This window comes from Conger conger, chromosome 14 (genome assembly GCF_963514075.1).
Source record: "Conger conger chromosome 14, fConCon1.1, whole genome shotgun sequence".
NCBI lineage: Eukaryota > Metazoa > Chordata > Actinopteri > Anguilliformes > Congridae > Conger > Conger conger.
The window spans coordinates 36,643,869-36,666,163 of NC_083773.1; the positions used below are offsets into that span (position 1 = coordinate 36,643,869).

The window sequence follows — 22,295 nt, forward strand, 5'->3', positions numbered from 1 at the left end:
GTTGTGAAATCCAGAATAACTGGTACAAATCGTCTCAGGTCACGGTGCAGTCTATCCTGATGGCGGTTGGCCTTGCACCTGTCAATAAACTCTCGCTACAAGACGTATTTAACTGCATTTCACTGAAATGAAATGTGTGAGCCAGATAATGGACCTGCTTTAACTAAACGGCACAGCGCCATCTCCTCAGACTTTTGAGAATTTCCATTAACTGCTTTTATTACGCGGAGATGATAGCCTACCGCAACCGGAATTGGAAGGAGAACACTGCATTTCTTAACGCGTAGGCCTATGCAGTGTGGGAGCAGTACAACTTTCATGAGCATCCATTATTAAAAGGGGTTTATAGCTGCATACCAAACATACCCCAGGTTTAATTGATGGATGTTAAAACCAGCACTAGTGGGGCTGCCACCTGTGTATCGTCTACCTTTGTACTTCAGCTTGCCTGCAACCAGGGGATAGAATTGACTCACAAAATGGAAATGAAACTTCAAAACAATCAATATTTTTCCCCTCCACTGTGTCTGAACAAAGCAATGTTAATTGAAGAGCGGTTTACTTTTACAGTATGTTTTATTAGGTGTAGGGTGAGATGCCATAGTCTCTCGCTGGCACCTGGCCAGTATCAGTGAATCCCCCGCTTCGTTTCAGCACACGGTGGTGATGGCACCAGCGGACAGCTGTCTCAGCGGACTCTTCCAGCCTCCTGGCAGACCGCCGAATCCGACACCCACCCAACCACGCTTCCCACCTGCTGTCCCCGCAAATATTCCATCTCTTTGACACCCGCTGGTACAACCAAAACTGTAGGGGCCGAGACCACGACCTTGGACGGCTTCCACCTGGAATAAACCTACGCTTGGCATAAGGCAACTACCCGTTGGAGTTGCTGATAAGACAACTGAAGAAAAAACTAACCGACACAAGAGCAGCCAAAGGAAACGGGTCTGAACCCTGTACATAATCCTGTTTGATTTCACGAACATACATCTAAGAAATATGGTTCTGCACGAGCGGCGTGACAAGTCCAATTATTTACCTCCCATGGAGTCTGATTGTGCTATTGCGGAGGTCTGGTTCTCATGGTAACGGAAGGACCACAGCTAATGCGGATTTTGTCGATCGCAATGATTGCGGTGGCATTATGTTTTCATTTCATGAGGCCTAACACATCCAACTGGTGCTTAGTAATAGCTTAGAAGTGTTTAGCTGAATATATGTGCTTAAATGTAAGAAGGTTATGCTTGGCAAACTTTCTCTCTTAAAACACACAAATCCAATATTATGCAAGCAAATAACTAGTTCTGATAGAATTCTGAAAACAAAAATGTGTTTCTATGGATACATAAGCAACTTTTAACTTAACAAAATTAAGCAACTTTTAACTTTTAACAAAATTAAGTTCTAACAAGGAGATGAAAGAAAAACATACCGCAACAGTAGACTATTAATTAGTGGTTTGTTTGGTCACGTCACTTTGTAAATCTTAAAGATTCTCTTCTGCATTTACTTCATGCTAAACTAGAGCACTTTTGCCCTGATACACATTCCTCTCTCTCAAATGCTGACCTAGTTACTTTGAAAAATGTATAGCCTATGCATTACAAACAAGTATTTTTGTTTTATTTGGACTTATTTCCATTATTTCCAGACAAATATATTGCCAATGAGGTGAGACAGTTTGACCCATTTCAAGATTACCCATTGGGGAAAGAAAATATCACATGGCAAGCAAACAGTGACTTAAAACCAGCTAATATTTTGTACTTAAGTGTTATTATAAGGCCAAAATGCTTAAGATAGGCTTTTCTTTGCAGTGTAGGTTCTTCGTCTCGGGTTTCGAAATGAAAGCTAAAGAGATTGCGGGAACCCCCAGACAGGTGACCTGGGTGTACATTAGTTTCAGACCACAGCCCAGCTCTTTCTGCAGCTCAATAATAATAAAGCTTTGCTAGAAAGAAGTTTAATCCTCCAGACATGCACCATATTACACTCACATCAAGTTTTTTCTTTCCTCCAATAATTTCTGTAGAGCCTCATGAGTGAGCTGAAGAGCTGCAGGATGCTATGTGAACCTCCACAGCTTTGACCTCCTGCAGCGACGGCAGGTAGTGTCATTCCCACAGCTGAAAACAGCACTGTGCACTGTGCTGACTGCATGACCACAAACGCATGGCCTCCTTTAATAAGCCAGTCTGTGTCACAAACTATCCTGTGTGTGTGTCTGTGTCTGTGTTTGTGTCTGTGTGTGTGTGTGTAGGTCACTGTGCAATTGCAGTACTCACAAGCGATGATATTTCCATATCGGTTCTTGTTGCGATTTTCATCTTTTTTAGCAGTTTCCCAGGGAGCCGTCTGCCCTTCTGCCAGCCCCTGCAATGACATCACTCCTGTCACACATTCTGCAATGACATCACACCCGTCACACATTCTGCAATGACATCACACCTGTCACATTCTGCAATGACATCACACTTGTCACACATTCTGCAATGACATTACATTACAAGGCATTTAGCAGACACTCTTATCCAGAGTGACATACAACGAAGTGCAGATCAAACGCAAGTACAAGTGCGAAGAGAACCTGAGAGGACAGTACAGTTCCGAGTCCTAGTGTAAACATACAGATATTCAGAACCCTTGAAGAGTACAATCAACTTCCAAACTAGCATACCACAGTTGGCAGCTAGAATACCCCGAGTACAACAATACAATAGCTAATACAAAAAACAACAATATCTATACAACTATATAAGGGCCATTACAGTCTATGGCATATATAAGGCTAATCATGGTGGTGAGTTAGGGAGGGAAAGGTGTAGCCTGAAGAGATGAGTCTTCAGTCTTTGCTTGAAAGAGGTCAGAGACTCTGCCGTTCTGACATCCACCGGGAGGTCATTCCACCACCGTGGGACAGACAGCAGTCGTGAGCAAGAAGTGCAGGTGGGGCGAGGAGGAGGCACCAGACGGCATGAAGTGGCAGAACGGAGGGGTCTTGCTGGGGTATAGGTCTTGATAAGTGATTGAATATATACAGGGGCTGATCCCTTACCTGCCTGGTACGCGAGCACCAAAGTTGTAAATCATCATACTCAAATAGCAATGACATCATACCAGTCACACATTCTGCAATGATGCACCTGCACCTGTCACACACATTTGGCAATGCCATCACAGCCTAGATGGGATGCTACTGCAGTGAGCTCACAGGACAACACATACTATGTAGGATACTTAGTGGAGGCATAAAGACTGGGGGTTTTAAAGAACAGGCTTAATAATGTGCTATTTAGCTTTTAGACATACATACATGCTATTTTTTTACGATTAGTCTCGTTTCATTCTGACATGACACACACAAACACACATGCACATGCACATACACATACACACACACACACACGCACACACACTCTCACACACACACACACACACACACACACACACACACACACACACACACACACACACACACACACACACACACACACACTTATACAGCAGAAAAGCATTTGTTCTTTTAATTAGATTTTTTACTCAGACCTCCAGTAGCAGTACTCTCTGTTATTCTGGCAGAGATAGGCTAGAAGATCCTTTTATTTCTGTGAATACTGCATACCATACAGAAACTGCAAAGTCCAGTGAAAATGAAACATGCAACATTGTACAGATGAGCATTAAAACAGAACTGCCTATGGATGAATATCTTATTTAGCTGACTTTAAACAGCCAGCGTAAACAGAGCAATAAAGTGCTCATTAGGGTCAGTGGAGATGATAAACTGAGGCACTGAACAACATCTAAATCTCCAATCCTGACTCACTATGGCAAGGAGAGATCCCACTGCACTTACCACCAAGAGTGGGGAGGCCCCGGGTGTCTGAAAAATAATTCCAAAATAGCTTCCTCCTTCTGGACCCCTAATTATCCCCAGTCCCTCCGCCCTCAATAAACCCCCTCCCTCCACCTTGGCAGGCCTGGGCTGAGCATTCTGCAACAAAATGGCTGACCGGCATCTCCCACACTGCAGAAAATTACTTGACTTAAGCGTTCCATTGGCAAATATTGAAATGAGTCTTGAGCTCAATGGCAATATATTTTTTTATTTGGCAAAAAAAGATTTCTAACTTCTAACTAATATCTCAATATAAGTACTAAAATACTTGTTGTGATTGACTTATGTTTTGGTTTTACCAGCGACTTATGTGTAATTGATTTCAGAGGTAAGTACTATGAAATTGACTTGAAAACGTATTTTCATAGTGTTTAACAAGTTTGTTTCATGGCACTTCTTTCATAGTACTTAAATCTGAAATCAATGTAGTATCCTAATAATTACACAAGCAGCTGTGCATTTACCCCGTAAATGCTAGGTAACTAACAGCCTGCAAAATAAAGTGCAGAAGCTGCTTTCTGTTCCACTAAAATGATCATTTCTTTAGAAAATGATAACTGTGCCTGTGTTTTGCGTTGAATTGTTAAGACAGAAGTTTATCTGTGAACCTGATAAAAGTGATTGGAAAAAGATATATATTTAATTAACCTCACAATAACAGGACCCCGCATTTTTCGTCGTTTAATTTTTCCTGACCCTGCTTATTGCCTTACAGCGGGGTCTTGCGGTATTCGTGAGGCAAAGGGAGGAATGTTGCCTGAATCTGGGCCAATGCCCTTGCGCACAGTCGAGCTGCCGAGCGTGCGTGTGTTCAGAAGGGGGCCCATATGGAGGTCCCACACAAAAACAGCACAGACAGCTCTGTCACCGGTGGCTAATTTATGCCGGATTGTCCTTTAGCGTCCACTGAAGGAGACGCGGCTAAGCTGTGTCGCAGCACGCAGATTCATCAGGAGCGAGCCTGACCCACTTCCGCCAGCCTCCACTGCCCTGTCCGTCAGTCAACCTTAAAGTCGCCGGGGCCAACCGCCAAAAACGCACGCTCTCCTGAGAGGACCTTTTTCCAGAATGCAGGTTCAACACATTTTCATCCTCCATTTTAAAAAACGCCTTTGAATTGCTCTGGAATTTCTTTTCAATCTTTTTTCCTTCCCTCTCTCGCTTTTCTCCCTCCCACTGCACTCTACAGAACAGGAGGGAGGATTGCACTCATCTGTCACTCCCAAAATAGGCAAACTGGCTACACAGATGAACATGTGGGGAGAAAAGCTGGGTGATTTATGGAAGAACAGAGGAGGGCAGGAGCTTCAGAACGTTACATAACGTTAAATAGAAGCTTACTCTTACTCTGCAGAAAATAAATAAATTACTAGAACAAGCAAATTTCATCGAACAAACTTCAGTTCCTTTCAGACCTGGGTCAAATACGTAATTGTGTTGCATTGAAATTATTTTCTCTGCGTTATTAAACTTGTTTGGTGTATGGGAACTAATGAAATACTCTCAACAAGTGCCCCCACCTTCTGGTCCTCTTGGTTGCCTCAAATGAATTAGGGGACAGTATCAATCGAGTGCAGAAAAGTATTTGAATCAAAAACAATTACATATTTGACCCAGGTACCTTTACCATTAATTGAACTTATAAATGACTAGGCTTCTGACGCAAGTATGTCCGAATATAACTGCAACAGATGCAAAGGGCAACTTTGTCAAGGGGTTTTCATTTAAAAAGGGGTTTTGATATGGCAACATTTAAAATGAATGTTGTGTTTTGACCCGCACAAAAAAATCAGAGTGGCTGGCAAGGCCGAAGTGGTGTGACGGCTGTGGGCTGAGTGATGTGGCGGCGTGTAGCCGTTTGTTATGCTAACGCTGATACCCGAAGGCTGCAGGCTTCACTTGCAGGGCAACTCTGCCATGACTTTGAGTTAGCACGAACTGCCACGGTTAGCACGAACCTCCACAGTTAGCACGAATCGCCATGGTTAGCACGAAGCCTTACCACCGCGTGTTGAATGCCAAGACTGCAGCCACGTTCTTAAAATAAATTCCCACACAAATTTGAGATATATAATTGATTATCTGCAGCCCAACAGCCAACATGGGGACCCCAAATTGTGATATTTAACAAATCTTAACAGCCAACGTGAGCAACCCAAAAAAAATTAACCCAACCCAACAGCCAACATGGAGACTGCAAGATATGAAATGTAATCCAACCTAACAGCCAACATGGGGACGCCAAAATGTGAGATTTAACCCAACCTGCAAGTCACTAGAAAAACAAAAGACTTTAAAGAGCCAGGGAACAGATCCAGCTGACATTAACCACTCTCTTAAATTTGTCTGGCTTCGCACAGAACGCCCGGTAGAGTTTTCTTGTCTTTCGTTGGCAGAGTAAACACCAGCGCTCATAAACAGAGAACACGGGGGGTGTAAAAACAGAGGCAGCCGCGTGTCCGATAACGGCAGTAACGCCGGGAACCCAAAGGGGCGAAGAATGCCTATGAGTGTTCAAATCCGGATATACAAATAAAGTCATTCCGTGTCCCTATCGAGAAAGAAAGGGGAATTACAAATCTGTAGAAATGTTTTTTTTTTTTCAAAACAGAAAACCACAGCACTTCAGCTCACAGCATACAGCGGCTAATCTGCAGAAATAACCCCCGGATACCGCCGCGCTTTATGGTTTTTGTCTCCACTACGACCGAAGACGAGAGCAAAAAAAAAAAACCTAAGTAATAAAGGATGTTTGTGTATCACGTTCTAACAGCTTTTCCCGTCTCCATTTCGAGAGGGCTACGTGCGGAGTTAAGCCCACCGCAAGACCGCGGCGAGGGCCAGCGTGAACCGCTCGAGGCCGTTTGTTCGTAAAACAATGAGCGGGCTTTTAAGCCAGAACCGTTTGGAAGGACGGACGGAAAACTCTTCTGCTTTTTTTTTTGGCTGACTGGCATTTTTTTCCGCTGCTATCTACACACTGCCATCTGCCCAGCCTGTGTAGAAACCAGTTTTCAGTCTGCATGTCCCCTCCCCTTTTGGGAGTTGCGGCTCCCTGAACAGGCGACAAAGTCGGCTCAAAGCACAACAGGTTGCCCACGCAACAGACTAGAAAACGTAAAAAGAAAAATGCAATCTGGAATGAAAGCGAGAATAAAAAACACCTCCAAAAAATGTGTCTCGAAACTACAATATGGAGTTCTGAGGGTGTACGTAGGTTGCCTGGCAGGTGGCAGAGAGGTATAAACCAACACACAAAAGAGGTAAACAACCCATATTATGAATGAAACGCATTCATGTAAATACGCATTTCAAATACGTCTGATTAGAGTCCATCCGTGGTCCTGGAGAGCCGTAATGTATGCTGGTTTGTCAGCACTTAATTGATTCATTGAAGCAAATGAATACACAGGTAACCTCGCCTGGCATCTTGGGTCTAAAGCGGTTGCTGTATTTAAAGATGATAATAAAAACCAGCAGACCCTGTGGCTCTCCAGGACCAGGGCTGGGGACCCCTGTTGCACTTCTCAGAAGCAGGTTTTTACAGATTCTCCTGTTTTGTTTCCCTCCTCCCTTATTGGAATTTTATTCAAATTAAATCTGCTGCTTGTTTTGTAATATATTGATCTTGCAGCTGGCCTGATTTCAGCTGGAGACTCTTGAGGTGTTTATGTATCATTTGCTGCGCACAGAGAGACAGTGGGGAAGAGAGCGAGGGAAGTAATTACACCCCCCCACCCCCCCAGGAGGACTGATCGAGCCTCTATTCCCATTTGGGTGGGGGGTGGGGGTGGGTGGTTGTTTTCAAACCACAAAACAAAACACCCTTAATGGAATCCCTTTCATCTCAAATCTGTCTGTTTTTCAAACTGATTAATATTCCAACTTTAGGGGAAAATACTGAGAGAAAGAAATAAAAAAATAGAAAGCTGCTGCAGGGGAAACAGAAACACACACACACACACACACACATACACATACACACTTACATACACTCACACGTACACACATACACACGCACACACACACACACACACACGTGCGCACATGCACACACTGCACATATGCATGCACATACACACAGAAGTCAGGAGTAACACACACATACACACAGGAGTCAGAAGTAATACACACACACATACAGGCCAGGAAGGATACACAGACACACACAAACACCTCCTTTCATGCAGTGTATCAATATTAACCGAGATGAGCACTATGCGATGCTCAGCGTAATCATGAATTTATTTTACTTAGTGAGCAAGTCATTTATGTCTGATTTATGCTTTTCTGGATCGACACAGGTAGCAGTAATATAGCTAATGCAAACACTAATAGTCTCCATGAATTTTTATTAACATCTGCACCAGTAAGCAAATTATTGGCCCAATAATTAAATATGAATGCTATATGAAGGATAAAATATTCAAACTGAGGTGGCAAGAAAAAGATTCTCCATATCAAACGAATTAGAAATAGCTGTTGTAAGACATTACTGTCAGATAAAACAAATTAAAAATAACTGTTACACAGACAGATGACAGATACACAGAATAATTCATTTTAACATTGTATCTTGACCGTTTGAAGAGTGGGTTCTGAGAATGGCTGTTTGAAACTACATACCACTATACTACTTTTACAAAATGTGAGGCTCATTTTCATTTAAATGTAATCATTATGCTAAGTGTGCTATGCTAAGTTTTGAACACAGCCAATGTTTTATTTTCCAGTGTTCTAGAACTCCAGTAGTGATTGTTACATCGGTGATGGAATTCTCAGTTATGGACATTCTAATCACATATTTGTGACCTCTGACCTTAAAAGGGGGAAGGAATTGTGGGACATGTAGTTCACACCATGTTCACAAAAACCCTGCTCACCCCATACAGTAGGGAGAGTAGATATGTGACAGCTGTCACATGTGAAGAGGTTACAGAGATGAAAGAAATGTGGCTCCATCTTTGTTTTCTGACTGGAATCACCTGCTCCTGTATTATCAGTGAGGAACCTGTTCCGTCCTGTCTCCCCTGCCTTCACGCATCTACATTTGTCTTTTTTTGGCTGGCTCCCCCGTCCCTCCCCACAGCTCTGCCGCTCTCAGCCTCTCGCTCCCGCTGCCCGTCCGTTATGTCCTCTGTCCGTGTCACTGCATCCGTCACACTGTGAGTAATGGCCTGATTAAAGCCACAGGCAATGCAGGTGGCTACAGCCCAATGGATCTCATTTGAGTTCTGATATTGCTCTCCCTTTCAATAACACACCACGCACACACACACACACACACACACACACACACACACACACACACAAATGCACACACGCACACATGCATACACACGTGCACAAACCACACACACAAATGCACACATGCACGAACACGCCACATGTGCACAAACCACACACACAAACACACACAAATGCACACATGCACACACAGAAGACACATACAAAAACATGTACAAATCACATGCACGCACACACAAACACAAAAGCACACACACACACACACACACACACACACAAACATGCACAAATCACACACACAATCACAAAAGCACACATGCACACACACACACACACACACACACACACACGAGGCTCAGGTTGTGAGACAGCCAGCTGCTCATCATCCTTTGAGAACACACAGTCCCAGGCCAGCGCCTCCGCGCCCTGCCTAATCTCTGACGCTCACAGCGGAGCGATAAAGGAGCCTGTACGGTGCGTTTCCAGAGCACGTGACGGCCTGGCGGAGCAGCCCGTACAAACAGCAGCACCAAAAAGACCACCAGCTTCATTTACGCCAGGATGGCTCTGAAATTGGGGAAGCAAATCAGGTTAGGGGAAGGCGATAAGAAAGAGGTGTTATAAAAATGTCTTCGCTGATGGATGATCCTCCCATGCAAGAGGCAGGAAGAGTGGTTTTTATCTAAGTACGGTGTTTACGGCAGAGGAAAGGGGCTTGTGCTGTAACATTTAGGAACTTGTGCTGAGACGGGAAGGGGAAGGAACTGAGACAGGAAGGGGATACAACTGAAACAGGAAAGGGATGGAACTAAGACCGGAAGGGGATGGAACTGAAACAGGAAGTGGATGGAACTGCAACAGGAAGGGGCTGGATTTGAAACAGGAGGAAGAAGTTGGGGCTGTACCAGGAAGAGTTTGAATGGTTGGAGCCTTAAATCCAGTCAAAATAAATAATCAAAACTCCCTGTCCTTAATCCTGTACACAGTAAATGACTTGGTCACAGGTATCATTTTCTCATATTGAAATACTGTAATGTAATAACAGGGAAATTATATAACTTGTATACTTAATTTATTATCCATTATTGTAGCTAATGCAGGGTAATTCTGAAAGGATTTGTGTTCTTTCATCTCATGTCCCCTCTAAGGATCTACTCCCTCACCACTATTGTATTGCTATCCCCATAGGAACATATGATTCAAAATGAAAGGCACCCCCCTCCTCCACTGTAAGCCTCACTGTGCACGGAGTAGTTGTTCAATAGCAGAAAAGGGCAGTTTAAGGGCAACATCTCTGAGTCATCGTCAGTGTTCAGTTGCTGAAAGACGCCTTTGTTTTAGCAGATGACTGTAAGACGGCAAGCGGCAGGTTTTCGATGACGATAAGGGAACTGGGACATGTTGGTTTACGGTTCTAAAAGAATAGCAAATGGCCATCAACAAACCAGATGCAAGATGCACAGGAAATGTGTTTATCTTGAGCAGGGGTGGAGAACCTGGTTCCTGTAGGACTGTATTCATTTCGAGGTTTCATGACAACCAGTTCAATCCTTTAGCTTGTTTGCATTATTGGTTCAGTTAGCTTATTATCTGCATACACCAGTGGTAGCTTGCTTGCAGATTAGACCGCAGTAAATAAACAGTGAGGTCCTTAAGTGTTTGGACAGTGACACAATTTCAAAGAGCTACATGGTTTACTCCCTGTGGATGTAGAGCAGAAACCGTCACACTTGAGTACAGTCTGTCAGCTTTAACTTGAAGGTATTAACATCTGTATGAATCAACCATGTAGGAGCCTTTAAAATTGTGTCACTGTACAAATGCTTATGGATCTCTCTGTACGTTTCATACAAAGACACAACAACCGTCAGCTCTCAGTCATGAAGTTCGTAATAAATGATGCAAAAAAGCCACATCATGTAAATGTTTGGGCGGATAGAGGAAGGAAAGAAAAAGAGAGGGAGATGAGATGGTGAATATAATTGTACTTAAGTGTCACTCAACAAATGTCTTTATAGAAAGATCTAGAACAGTGGTCCTCACTCCTGGTCCTGGAGAACCGCAGGTTGTGCTGGCTTTCGTTGTTATTCAACACGTAAGTTCTCGATTAAAGCAGTCACCGCCACAGTTAACTCACCTCACCTGGTTTCTTGGGTCTGAATCAGTCGCTGATATTAAGGCAAAAACAAAAACCAGCACACCCTGCGGCTCTCCAGGACCTGGAGTGAAGACCACTGATCTGGAATATCAACAAACTTCATGATTTGCTCGAAATACCTCTCCTTCCAAAGGAAATCTCTCAAAATTGAAACAAAACTGCAGAAAATTCCACAGTGATATCTGTAGAAAATTGAAGTCTTGCTGTTAAGAGGTTTTCTTGCAAAGAAAGTTCAGTAGGTGAGACCGAGAGAACTTTAACAGTTAGAGAAGCGATGACCGGAGCCGGGGAGTTTTTTTTATGTTGAGCAAGAGTTTTTGTTTGATTTGAGATTTTCTTTCCAAAATCTATCAATATTAATGGTGTTTTCAAATTGAGTTTGGGATAAATATTTGATGCGTCTGAGAGGGCTATACTTTCTCTTCATATAAGAAAAGCGATAGGGCTAGAAATTTGATTTCGGCCCGGAGCTGAAGCAGCACTGAATGCGAGCATAAACCCGACCGAGAGACAGCCACAAATTTCCGCCCCAGGACTGGCAGGCCTCCCCATCTACAGTGACTTTATGTGATTTCTTCTGAAACGTCGGTAATGGAGAGAAGGGCGAGGCGGCGGAGAGCGGGGAAACTACCGCGCCGTTTCCACAGAAACGGGCCAGCGCAGACACCTGTGCGGGGGAAGCCGCCCGCTATCGGACTCGGGTTCAAACTGTATTTGTTTTGGATTTGAATACTTTTCAGCGTTTGACTAAGCTTGCCTGGTGTATTGGAACAAATTAAATCATGCCAAAAGAGTAAACCTGCCAATTTCCTTCTTTCTTTCAGGTTCAAATGCACCAGGCAAGATCAATAGACCACAGAAAACTATTTGAATCCAAAACATGTACAATCTGAACCAAGTTCTACCTGCTATATGGTTAATGCTCTCAAATAAGGAACCCAAAAGAAATACAAAGCTCCTGCTATATCCCTGTTCACCACACTACATGTCCCTTATTCTGTACACTTGCCCTTCCCGCAAAAGTTTCCACTCAAAAGTTTCCGCTCGTTGCCGTCCCAACACCGCCATTAGAAATGCGCATGTACATGTTCGTTTAGGGAAATGACATGGAAATGATGTCGCGCCGTAATTTCATCTTCCCCAAATTGGGAAACGGACGGAGGTCGCGACGGAACAGCTGAGCCGAACACTTAAGGCGTCGCCCCTTTTATTCCCCGACAATGAGGTGGAACGCAACAAATTGATATATCGCTCTCATTTCACACAGTCATGGCATGAATCATGGCTGATGAATATTACATGTGCGAAAGCCTCTAAGAACACCATGACTGATCGGACCATTGTTACCGTTACCTGGTAAAAGTGCTGAGTGGGCAGGAACAGGCCAGAGATTTAACTCTTTGTGATAACGAAGACATCCTTCAGCTATTCCAGTCAAAAGCAATACAGTGCGGTTCTACACACAGACACTATACACTCATAAAATACTACAAAATACTTGCCAAGCAGTTGCTGCCAAGCAATGATAGGCAAACTACACCAAACTACAGTATATACACGGAATTTTAGTTCCAAACTCACCCTGCAGTTAGAAAGGAGAAATAAATACAAAGTTTTACAAGTGAGAATGGTGTACTAACCTTGGCACAGGACAGAAAAGTGTACTAATCCTGATTAAACCTGCTACATGTGAAAACGGCATATTAAAGTTGTTACAGGTGAAAATGGTGTACTAACCGTAATTACCTCATACTCCTCCTTGAAGCCGTAGCCCTGGCCACACTTCATCTGGGTGATGTGCTGCAGGAGATCGGCCACGCGGATGGCCGGCTGGAACTGACCGGCCTGGTAGGACATTTCCACCGACTCGCACCCTCCGTACGGGTAGGTCTGGATGCTCAGCGTGGGCTGGGGGATGTCTCCATGGCTGCTGTCTGCAAGGAGGGGGGGAGACAGGGACCGTCAGGCCCAGAAAACACCGAAACCTGGAGAAACCTGTACACTTCAGCTGTGGGTAAGTTCCACAGTGATATCAGCCTGTATGAATCAGCTGAAGCTAAATTACACAGTGATATCAGTCTGTATGAATGAGATAATGGTAAATTACACAGTGATATCAGCCTTTATGAATCAGCTGATGGTAAATTCCACAGTGATATCAGCTTGTATGAATGAATTGAGGGAAAGTTCTGTTCAGTGATATCAGCCCGTACCTTTTACATATAGAGCTGAACAGCTGAATGTGTCGAACCACATGCCAAGTGATATAATAAAGGCTGCGACAATCAGGGTGTTCAAGTCCAGGCTTTTCTCAGTGCTGGGTACACCCTAGTCTGATGGCTTGTTATCCCCATTATATATTCTGATGTTCTAGATGGGCAGCATAGCCTGTACTCCTCATTACGTGTTCTTATGTTCTTGATGGGAGCAGGATGAGAGCAGACTGTTTTTTTCATTATACATACTTATCTGTTCATAGGAAACTGTTGCTACTGTGAAAACCACTGATTTTGTGTGATAGGAACTCTCAAGGTTCAAACAAGGGCTCACAAGAGCTCTGAAGAACACTGCCACAAATATTTCCATTATTTTTAATTACATACATATCCCTCGAACTGCAGGCAGAAATAATTGTAAGACTGCCTTCTGAAATTGTAAGAGTGAGCCTGAAAGCATTTTCCGCATAGTCTGGTTGCTACTTTAATGTAGAGCAAAGCACCCCCTAATAACTTTGAAAGATTAAAGCATTCAGTACCTAACAGTCACTGGCCTTCAGTAACTTCAAAAGACCCCGTTGCTAGACAACAGGCATTTTATCTACAGCTGGCCGCCACTACGCGATTAATAATGATGCCCAGGAGTTAAGAGAGTCATACAGGGGACACTTTACTTCACAACAGGAATGGTTCGGGAAGATATCTTGTAAATTACTCTCTCTCAGATTAGGGTTCTGAGAAGCAAAGTAGTTTATCGCCAGTAATGAGCGCATTAGTACGTGGGAATGAGGAGACAAATGCGAGGAATTCTTGGGGTTGCGTGCATACTGAAATACTTAACGCACCTCTGCAAACGCGGGCCACTGATTGGTCGCTCATGTTTTATTCATGTGGCCACTTGCATCTTAATTATCTTGAAAATTCAGTACGTACTTAAAGCGATTCCGCACTAAAAACTGCAATCCACTCGACATTCCTCGCCACAGCATGTATAATGCAGCATGACCTGGCAGTGCAGTAAAGCTCCCAGCCGGCAAAGGCCAATGAGGGCAGGAGAACGGATGCACGGCCCGCCGAATAGGAAACTTTCACTTTGCTTCCTTCCCCTTCAAAAACCTTGCCAATTAGGGCTCTCGCTGAGTAGCCACAAGCTAACTCTATCCTGTTGAATACTAACAGATACTGTACTTGTGAATGGAGCTGCTCTTGGAACATGAATATAGCTGTTCTTGAACGATTATGAAATACTAAGGCAATACAATTATCAAAAAACAAAAAATAACTAGAAATAATAAGTATTGAAACTAGTGAATACTATACCGTACTGTACTGAAAGTTTCACCTGTATCAGCCAATGAACATTAGAAGTGATGATATCATTGGGGTATGCAGTAATATACAGTAATATACACCTCTTTATTTTAACCTAAATTTTGCCAAATACCTTTAATGTAATGAAATGTAATGTTAACCCTATCCACTTTGTCCCCTAGTGGTTGACATCACAAATAATTTTTGCATTCATATTTATATCATACAAAAACTATTACATTACAAAATTGCAAAACGGCAATGCCAGATTGTTAAAAAGACGCTCTGCTAGCAAGAACAGTAGTTTAGATCCTTATCAGTCTCTTACTTGCAAAGCAGGGCAATAAAACTCAAGGTTAACAACAGACCGAGACAATAAAAGGCATATTCTAACAATCCTTGATACCATTTATCTATGTCGAAAAAATGTTCCAATATAAAAATAAAAATATACAATTCAGAAGTTGCATGAATAAACACATTGTATTCCACTTTCTGTCAACATATTTCTGGTAGAAATATACATTTATTTAGCAAATTATTCGATACAGACATATTTATGGGACCAATTTTTCACTGTACCTAACCAAATGCCGTCTTGGAATTATAGATAAACTTCTGAAATAATGTTCCATCTTAAATGTGATGCAGGTGGGTTAAAAAGCATTAGGGTGAGTAATCCTTTCTGGAGAGCTTTGGACACTTTGGGCATACAGTATATGTGAATAAAAACACATGAAGGTTAAATTTGTATCATAAAATTTGTTTTGGAGATATGCAGATGTTTTGCATTTGGAGAGATTTGGGGACACCTGAGAACATCTGGGTGCAGTTTTGGATAAACTCATGTAGGGTGGCTGGTAGCGTAGTGGTTAAGGTAAATGACTGGGACACGCAAGTTTGGTGGTTCTAATCCCGGTGTAGCCACAATATGATCCGCACAGCCGTTGGGCCCTTGAGCAAGGCCCTTAACCCTGCATTGCTCCAGGGGAGGATTGTCTCCTGCTTAGTCTAATCAACTGTATGTCGCTCTGGATAAGAGCGTCTGCCAAATGGCAGTAATGTAATGTGGAATTTGAATGCCTCTCAATATCTTTACCATATTTTGTACACAAGTTGACATCAAGCTAAAGCAAAGACGTGTCATATTATAAATGAGAGAGATAATGTATTATCTCTTGGCCTTACAACACTTCTGCAGGATTTTAAGGACACTAAAGTTAGAGAAAATGTTGCCTACTTGTTTGCCTACTTTCTCAGAGGGTGTGCTGAACTTCCAGTATATACTCTATAGTGAGCAAGTAAGCCCTTTCGGCCGCAGCCAAGGACAGGTAAAATAAGCGACCGGAATCCAGCGCGACCGTGACCTGGAGGTGCGGATTCCACACGGCACAGCGGACATGACCAAGCTCCCCCGAATCTGTACCGACAACTCCCCCCCTGCAATACCTGTACTGACAACCCCTCACCCTCTACCCCCGCCCCTCAAACCACCCCGTCTGGCCTTCATTCATTATTCATGGCTCTCCGTCTCCGCTGCTGAAGAAACTCCGGGCGAGGCTGGCCCCCGAGGGTAGATTGTGTTGTAAATATTACCGGGAACGCGCTCACGCCTGCGATCCTGCGCCATTGAGATATTGAACCGCTAATGCTCGGGGCTACAAGCCAAGGTCAACTACGATATTTGACAAGCCGAAAAAAAAAAATGCATTTGCACTCTCCCACTTCAGAAGGCAGCACAGATAAAGATATCTTTATACTAATATCAGGCATAATTTTACCTCTGGTGAATGTTTGCCATATACATATCCTGTTTTTGTTTTTTGTAATTAGTTAAGTTTTTAGTGCATGGGTAAGCAAATTAACCAAAAGCCCAGTTAAATGTCAGTTAAGCACCATGGATGTCAAGTTTCATGGATGTCTGTGCTCTGAATCACAAAGATAGGAGAATAGGTGCCAGAGAGACGTGGATAAAATATGTCATTGTTTTTACTATGCTCAAATATTTTTTGACGCTATACTGTGCTTCTCAAAAAGTGCAAACACCACCTTCGGCTCCTCTTAGTTGGCTCAATTGCAGCAGGCACGATGAATCGAGCACGAAAAAGTATTTGAATCCAAAACATTTCAAACAATTCCTTATTTAACACAGGCCTAGTCAGTGGGGAGTGGACGCGTAACTTTTGGCAGAGAGCCAGATCCAGAGTGTTGAGCTCCAGGTCTCTCTGCACAAAGACACATTGGTTCAGATGGTGTCGCACACAACGTCCTCGAGGAAAAAAACACTTTCTGACATGTGCCATGTGGCAAAAAGGGCTTTGCTGATAGACGGCAGAACCGAAAGGAAGGTTACCCGCTAGCCTTCAGACCACTCATATGGCGGTGTGTGAGCTCCGTATCGATTCGTGCGGCCCGCCCGCTCAGAAATCTGATCGGCAGAACGACTCAATTACCGACAGGGCTGCGTTCCCTCCGACAAAACCGGGAACAGCCTTTTAAAGGACCCGTCGCCACCTTGTCACGGACCTATCGAAAGAGCTCCTCATCCTTTTTTCCGGGAAAAGAGAGAAAGTTTGCAGATGCACTGAGCCTTTTTCAGAGAACGGCGGGATAATAGTCCCCCCTTATTAGAGCGAAAGGTTCGAGCACAGCCACTACGCGTGGAGCGGAGCGGCGATTAGCGGTGAAATCGCATTAAGCTCAATTATCGGCGCTGTTACATTATCGCTAAACAACGCTGTTCCCCCCCATTACCGCTAATTATCCTCCATGCAGAAATACATTTGACAGCTCTTTGAAGGGGGACAAGATAATGACATTTTAAATTACATTAAAATGGGCCTCAATTATCCCGACTAAATATAGCATTAAAAAGATTTTATATAATACTCTACGTAATGTTTTCTGCTCTCTTAAGAAGCTTGCGCCGTTAACTGTGGTTAGTGAAACTATCGCGAACTCTTTGAATAAGAGAAGTGGATCCCTGAGTCACTATGTCTCCAACACCATTACAGCTACCCTGTGTGGAACAATCTGGAAAACAGGACTAGAATTTATCATATAATATGACAGTGTCGCACAGACTGGAGGCACATTATGATGATTAGGTAACTAGGCTTGCGATTCTATGGTTTTTGGTTCTATTCCCAGCTAGGGCATAGTGAATGTAAAATAGCATCGTTTCAATAAAACATCCTCATGTATATATTGATTGTTATCTCATTTTCAAGATGCTAATATATTGTTAATTATTTCAGAAATCTGGAATTATTGTTGCATAATGTGGTTTTATAATGTTTTTCTCAGGACAAAGACAGCTGGCTGTTTTGAGAATTCCTTGGTTTAAAATGACCCTTGAAAGGCACCGTAGGTTGCTAAAAAGAAGGACATGAAAAGGGGGGGCTTTCAGCCAAGGGTGTGTTCGGTACGTTCAACACAACTTGGACTCGGGGGACAGAAGGTGTGTGTGTTTGGTATGATGATGAAAGCTCCATGTAAAAATGTACAGATATAATTGTGATTACAACTGTACGGTTCTAACTGACATTTTTGACAGAAATACATTGTTTATCGGGCACTAAATATATGTTTGAATTTTTACACAAAAATACTTTGAAAAGTATGAGAAAATGCTACACTTGGAGCCCATTCACTTTTGGAATCTTTGAAGCTCAATATCTCAAAAACTGAGATAATTCCAAGGTTACGGTTTCTTTTTTTGTGTGAAATATTGCAGCAATTAGCGTACGGCAATTAGAATACAGCAATTAGCCGTGCGTCCAATGTCACGGAGACTCCGCTTCCTCCCTATCTGACTCCATTAGCGGGCGACGTTAGCGCCGACGCTAACCCGGCCCAGACAGCCCCGGCCGGCTAAACGGCGGCCTGTCAGCCGGCGCTCTGCCTGGGCACGCAGGCATGAAAGGCCCCTAATTGGAGGCTGCGTCTCCCTCTCCTTCCCTTTGGTCTCCACCGAAGGAGAGCTGGAGTGCTGCTGGCGAGGCACATCAAAGCACAGACTGGCAGGAGGACAGGCCTGAGGCTCATCGCTACCGACCGCGCGCAGCGCTCTCAGCGTGGACGAGACAGCATGGGAGTGACAGAGAGAGAGAGAGAGAGAGAGAGGGGGAGAGAGGGGGGGAGAGAGGGAGGGAGAGGGGGGAGAGGGGGAGAGAGAGGGGGGAGGGGGGAGAGGGGGAGAGAGAGGGAGGGAGGGAGTGAGAGAGGGAGGGAGAGGGGGGGAGGGGGAGTGACAGAGAGAGAGAGGGAGAGGGAGAAGGGGGAGAGAGAGAGAGAAAGAGATAGGGGGGAGAAGGGGAGAGAGAGGGAGGGAGTGAGAGAGGGGGGGAGAGGGGAGGGATGGGGAGTGACAGAGAGAGAGAGAGAGAGAGGGAGGGGGGAGAGGGGGAGAGAGGGGGGGAGGGGGAGTGACAGAGAGAGAGAGGGAGGGGGAGAGAGAGAGGGAGAGGGGGAGAGAGAGGGGGGGAGAGGGGGAGAGAGAGGGGGGGAGAGGGGCGGGGAGAGGGGGAGTGACAGAGAGAGGGAGGGGGAGAGAGAGAGGGAGAGGGGGAGAGAGAGGGGGAGAGGGGGAGTGACAGAGAGAGAGAGGGAGGGGGAGAGAGAGAGAGGGGGGGAGTGACAGAGAGAGAGGGGGGAGTGACAGAGAGAGAGGGAGGGGGAGAGAGAGAGGGAGAGGGGGAGAGAGAGAGGGAGGGAGGGGGAGAGAGGGAGAGAGAGGAGAGAGGGAGAGAGGGGGAGAGAGGGAGAGAGAGAGGGAGGGAGAGAGAGAGGGAGAGAGTAAGAAAGAGAGCGAGGGAGAGAGTGAGACTAAGAGAGAGAGGGGGAGAGGGGGAGAGGGAGGGAGGGAAAGAGACAGAGAGAGAGAAAGAAAGAGAGGGAGAGAGAGAGAGTAAGAGAGAGAGAGGGAGAGAGAAAAGAAGGGAGGGAGAGAGAGAGGAGTGGAGAGGGAGTGAGGAAGGGAGGGAGGGAGAGAGACACAGAGAAAGGGAGAACAGTGAGATGGAGTGAGAGAGAGAGAGAGAGAGAGTGGGAGAATTCATGTACATTGTCTGTAGGTTTGGTTATTATTCATGCATTTATTTTAGTATATACATTTTATTCCAGCGTATGAATCATATGTTTTATTTGTCATTGTTGACTGTTTTATTGTTAGGTATGTTGTTTGTGTACAGTCACGCCAATAAAGCATTACTGAATTGAATTGAGAGAGAGAGAGAGAGCAATAGCAATGAGTGCCTGTGAGATTGAGAGAGAGACAAAGAAAGCTAGAGAGAGAGAGAGCAGTGAGATAAACAAAAGTTTCAGTCTTGTTATAACATTTAAGACTTCTTATTTCTTTCTCTCAAGTAGAAAATATTTCAAAAGTTCATGGTTGCTTGACAAGTGAAAATATCTTATTCCACTGGCAAATCTTGAGATGAGTCTTACCTCATTGGCAAAATTTCCATTTATCTTGCAAAAAAGTTAAAGAAATTATAGATTTTAAGACTCAATATTAGACTAAAATACTCGTTATTTTTAGTTTTTTGCAGTGTAGTGGTGTGTACGTAAGAGAGAGAAAGCAACTCACAGAAAGAGAGTGAACGAGAGAGAGAGAGAGAGAGGGAGAGGGGGAGGGGGAGAGGGACAGAGAGAGTGAGAGAAAGAGAGAGTAAGAGAGAGGGAGAGACAGAGAGTGTGTGAGAGAGAGAGAGAGAGTAAGAGAGAGAGGGAGAGAGAGAGAGACGTATTGACATGACTACACTCAGCAGTGATAGAGCAGCATTGGTCAGTAGTGATTGCAGGCGTATGGTTAACCTCCAGTCGGCTGATGGAGAAAGACAGACTCACATCCTCGCTCCTGAGTATCAGAGCTGGCTCCTGACAGCAGTGAGCGCATTGCGCCTTCCCTGATAACACAGCTCACCTGACTCACTTGAGGGACAGCGATAACTACTGTACGCAGCCACAAAATCATAAAAGACTGCTAAATATCACATTATTATTATTATATGTATGGAAAATTTGAAAAAGGGAGGTGAGTGGAAAAGCTATCAATTTAACAAAATCTGTGCGAAGCTCAGGAATTCTACCTGTTCCTGTCCTTGCAGACCAGCTGGAAAGACACAGTGCATGCTGGGGAATGTAGGCAGATAGTGTCACAGGGGTCAGAGGGAAGTCTGTCACTTACCTAAAGAGGCAGTTGCAGGGATTGGCTCCTTGGACACTAGAGAAGGTCAAGACAGCAAGAAAACAGAGTGAGAACTGAGTGCAGGATTCCCTTAATCCCCTACAAACATCCACTGTCAGTACACAGGACACAGATTCCTCAACATGGTGTTTAGGGATTGCATCTCTCCCTGACCTAGGGCCTAGTGTTGTGAAAAAAATATTTGCCCCCTGATTTCTTCTATACTTGCATATTTGTCAACGGAATGGTTTCAGATCTTTAGACAAAACCTAATATTAGACAAACGGAACGTGAGTAAATACAAAACACATAATTTCATTAATTTAATGAAAATGGTTATCAAACACCCAAACCACCCCTGTGATTAAGTAATTCTTTCACATCGCTGTGGAGGAATTTCAGCACTCTCTTCTTCGCGGAACTGCTAATTGCGGAAAGAATTAAGAGACATTTGTAGATTTCCGAGCACTAACTATTCTTTCAGGTCCTGCCACATATTTTTATCACGGTACTGTATAAAAGCATCAGCTAAATGACATAGTTATTATTATCCTTATTACCTATACGTTTCAACAATACAGTAAATGACAGTAAATCCAAGAACATCCTTCAAGAACTAGATGTTCGCTGGTTCAAATGACATAGGATTTCCAATAGCTCTCCACAGTTAATGTCATTGATCACTCCTGACGGAAGCATTCACAACATGCCACGCTCAAACGTTCCAGGAATGGGAGCTGGTATACCTGAGTAGTAGGAATTCAAGAGACTTTTGCTTTGAAGAGTTTTGCCCTGTACAGAGAAGGAGCAGGGAGAGGGGGATGCTGGGAAGGAAAAACACAAAGGGTACAGTTTAGAGACGTTAAACACAGTGTGGGGATAAAACACAGGGAAAGGAGAGAAACCAGCACCTTGTGCCAACACCTTGTGCCACTTTGGAGCCAAAATGGTGCCCAGACAAAACTGTCCTAGCTTATTGTTTACTGTCGCTAAATGGTTATCCATAGGACAGTGAAGCCCTTCATCTGACCAGCAGCCTCAGTGCTTGGGAGAGTTTAGAAACAGGCAAGGGATAAAACACAGGGAGAGGTGAGAAACCGCAAAACACCTTGTGCCATGCTGGAGCCAAAATGGTGCCCAGACAAAATCGTGCTTGCTCATTGTTTACTGCTGCTGCCTGGTTAAGCGTAGGACATGAGTGGCCAACGGCCTCTGTGCTTTGAACAGTCACACTGGTGTCACGGTCACAGAACACTTCACAACCTTCCGGAT

The 22,295-nt window shown here is 44.1% G+C and overlaps 1 protein-coding gene across 1 annotated transcript in view; it reads right to left on the reverse strand.

Moving 5' to 3' along the window:
• The window catches only part of ptprt (protein tyrosine phosphatase receptor type T), a 323,151-nt gene that overhangs the window by 50,189 nt on the left and 250,667 nt on the right, over positions 1-22,295 (reverse strand). Inside the window, exons 18-21 of the mRNA XM_061219124.1 lie at positions 21,770-21,847; positions 21,024-21,059; positions 13,053-13,240; positions 2,289-2,376 (exon numbers count right to left, since the gene is read on the reverse strand). Of these exons, the coding sequence (XP_061075108.1) occupies positions 2,289-2,376; positions 13,053-13,240; positions 21,024-21,059; positions 21,770-21,847 (390 nt within the window). The remainder of the gene's footprint in view (positions 1-2,288; positions 2,377-13,052; positions 13,241-21,023; positions 21,060-21,769; positions 21,848-22,295) is intronic.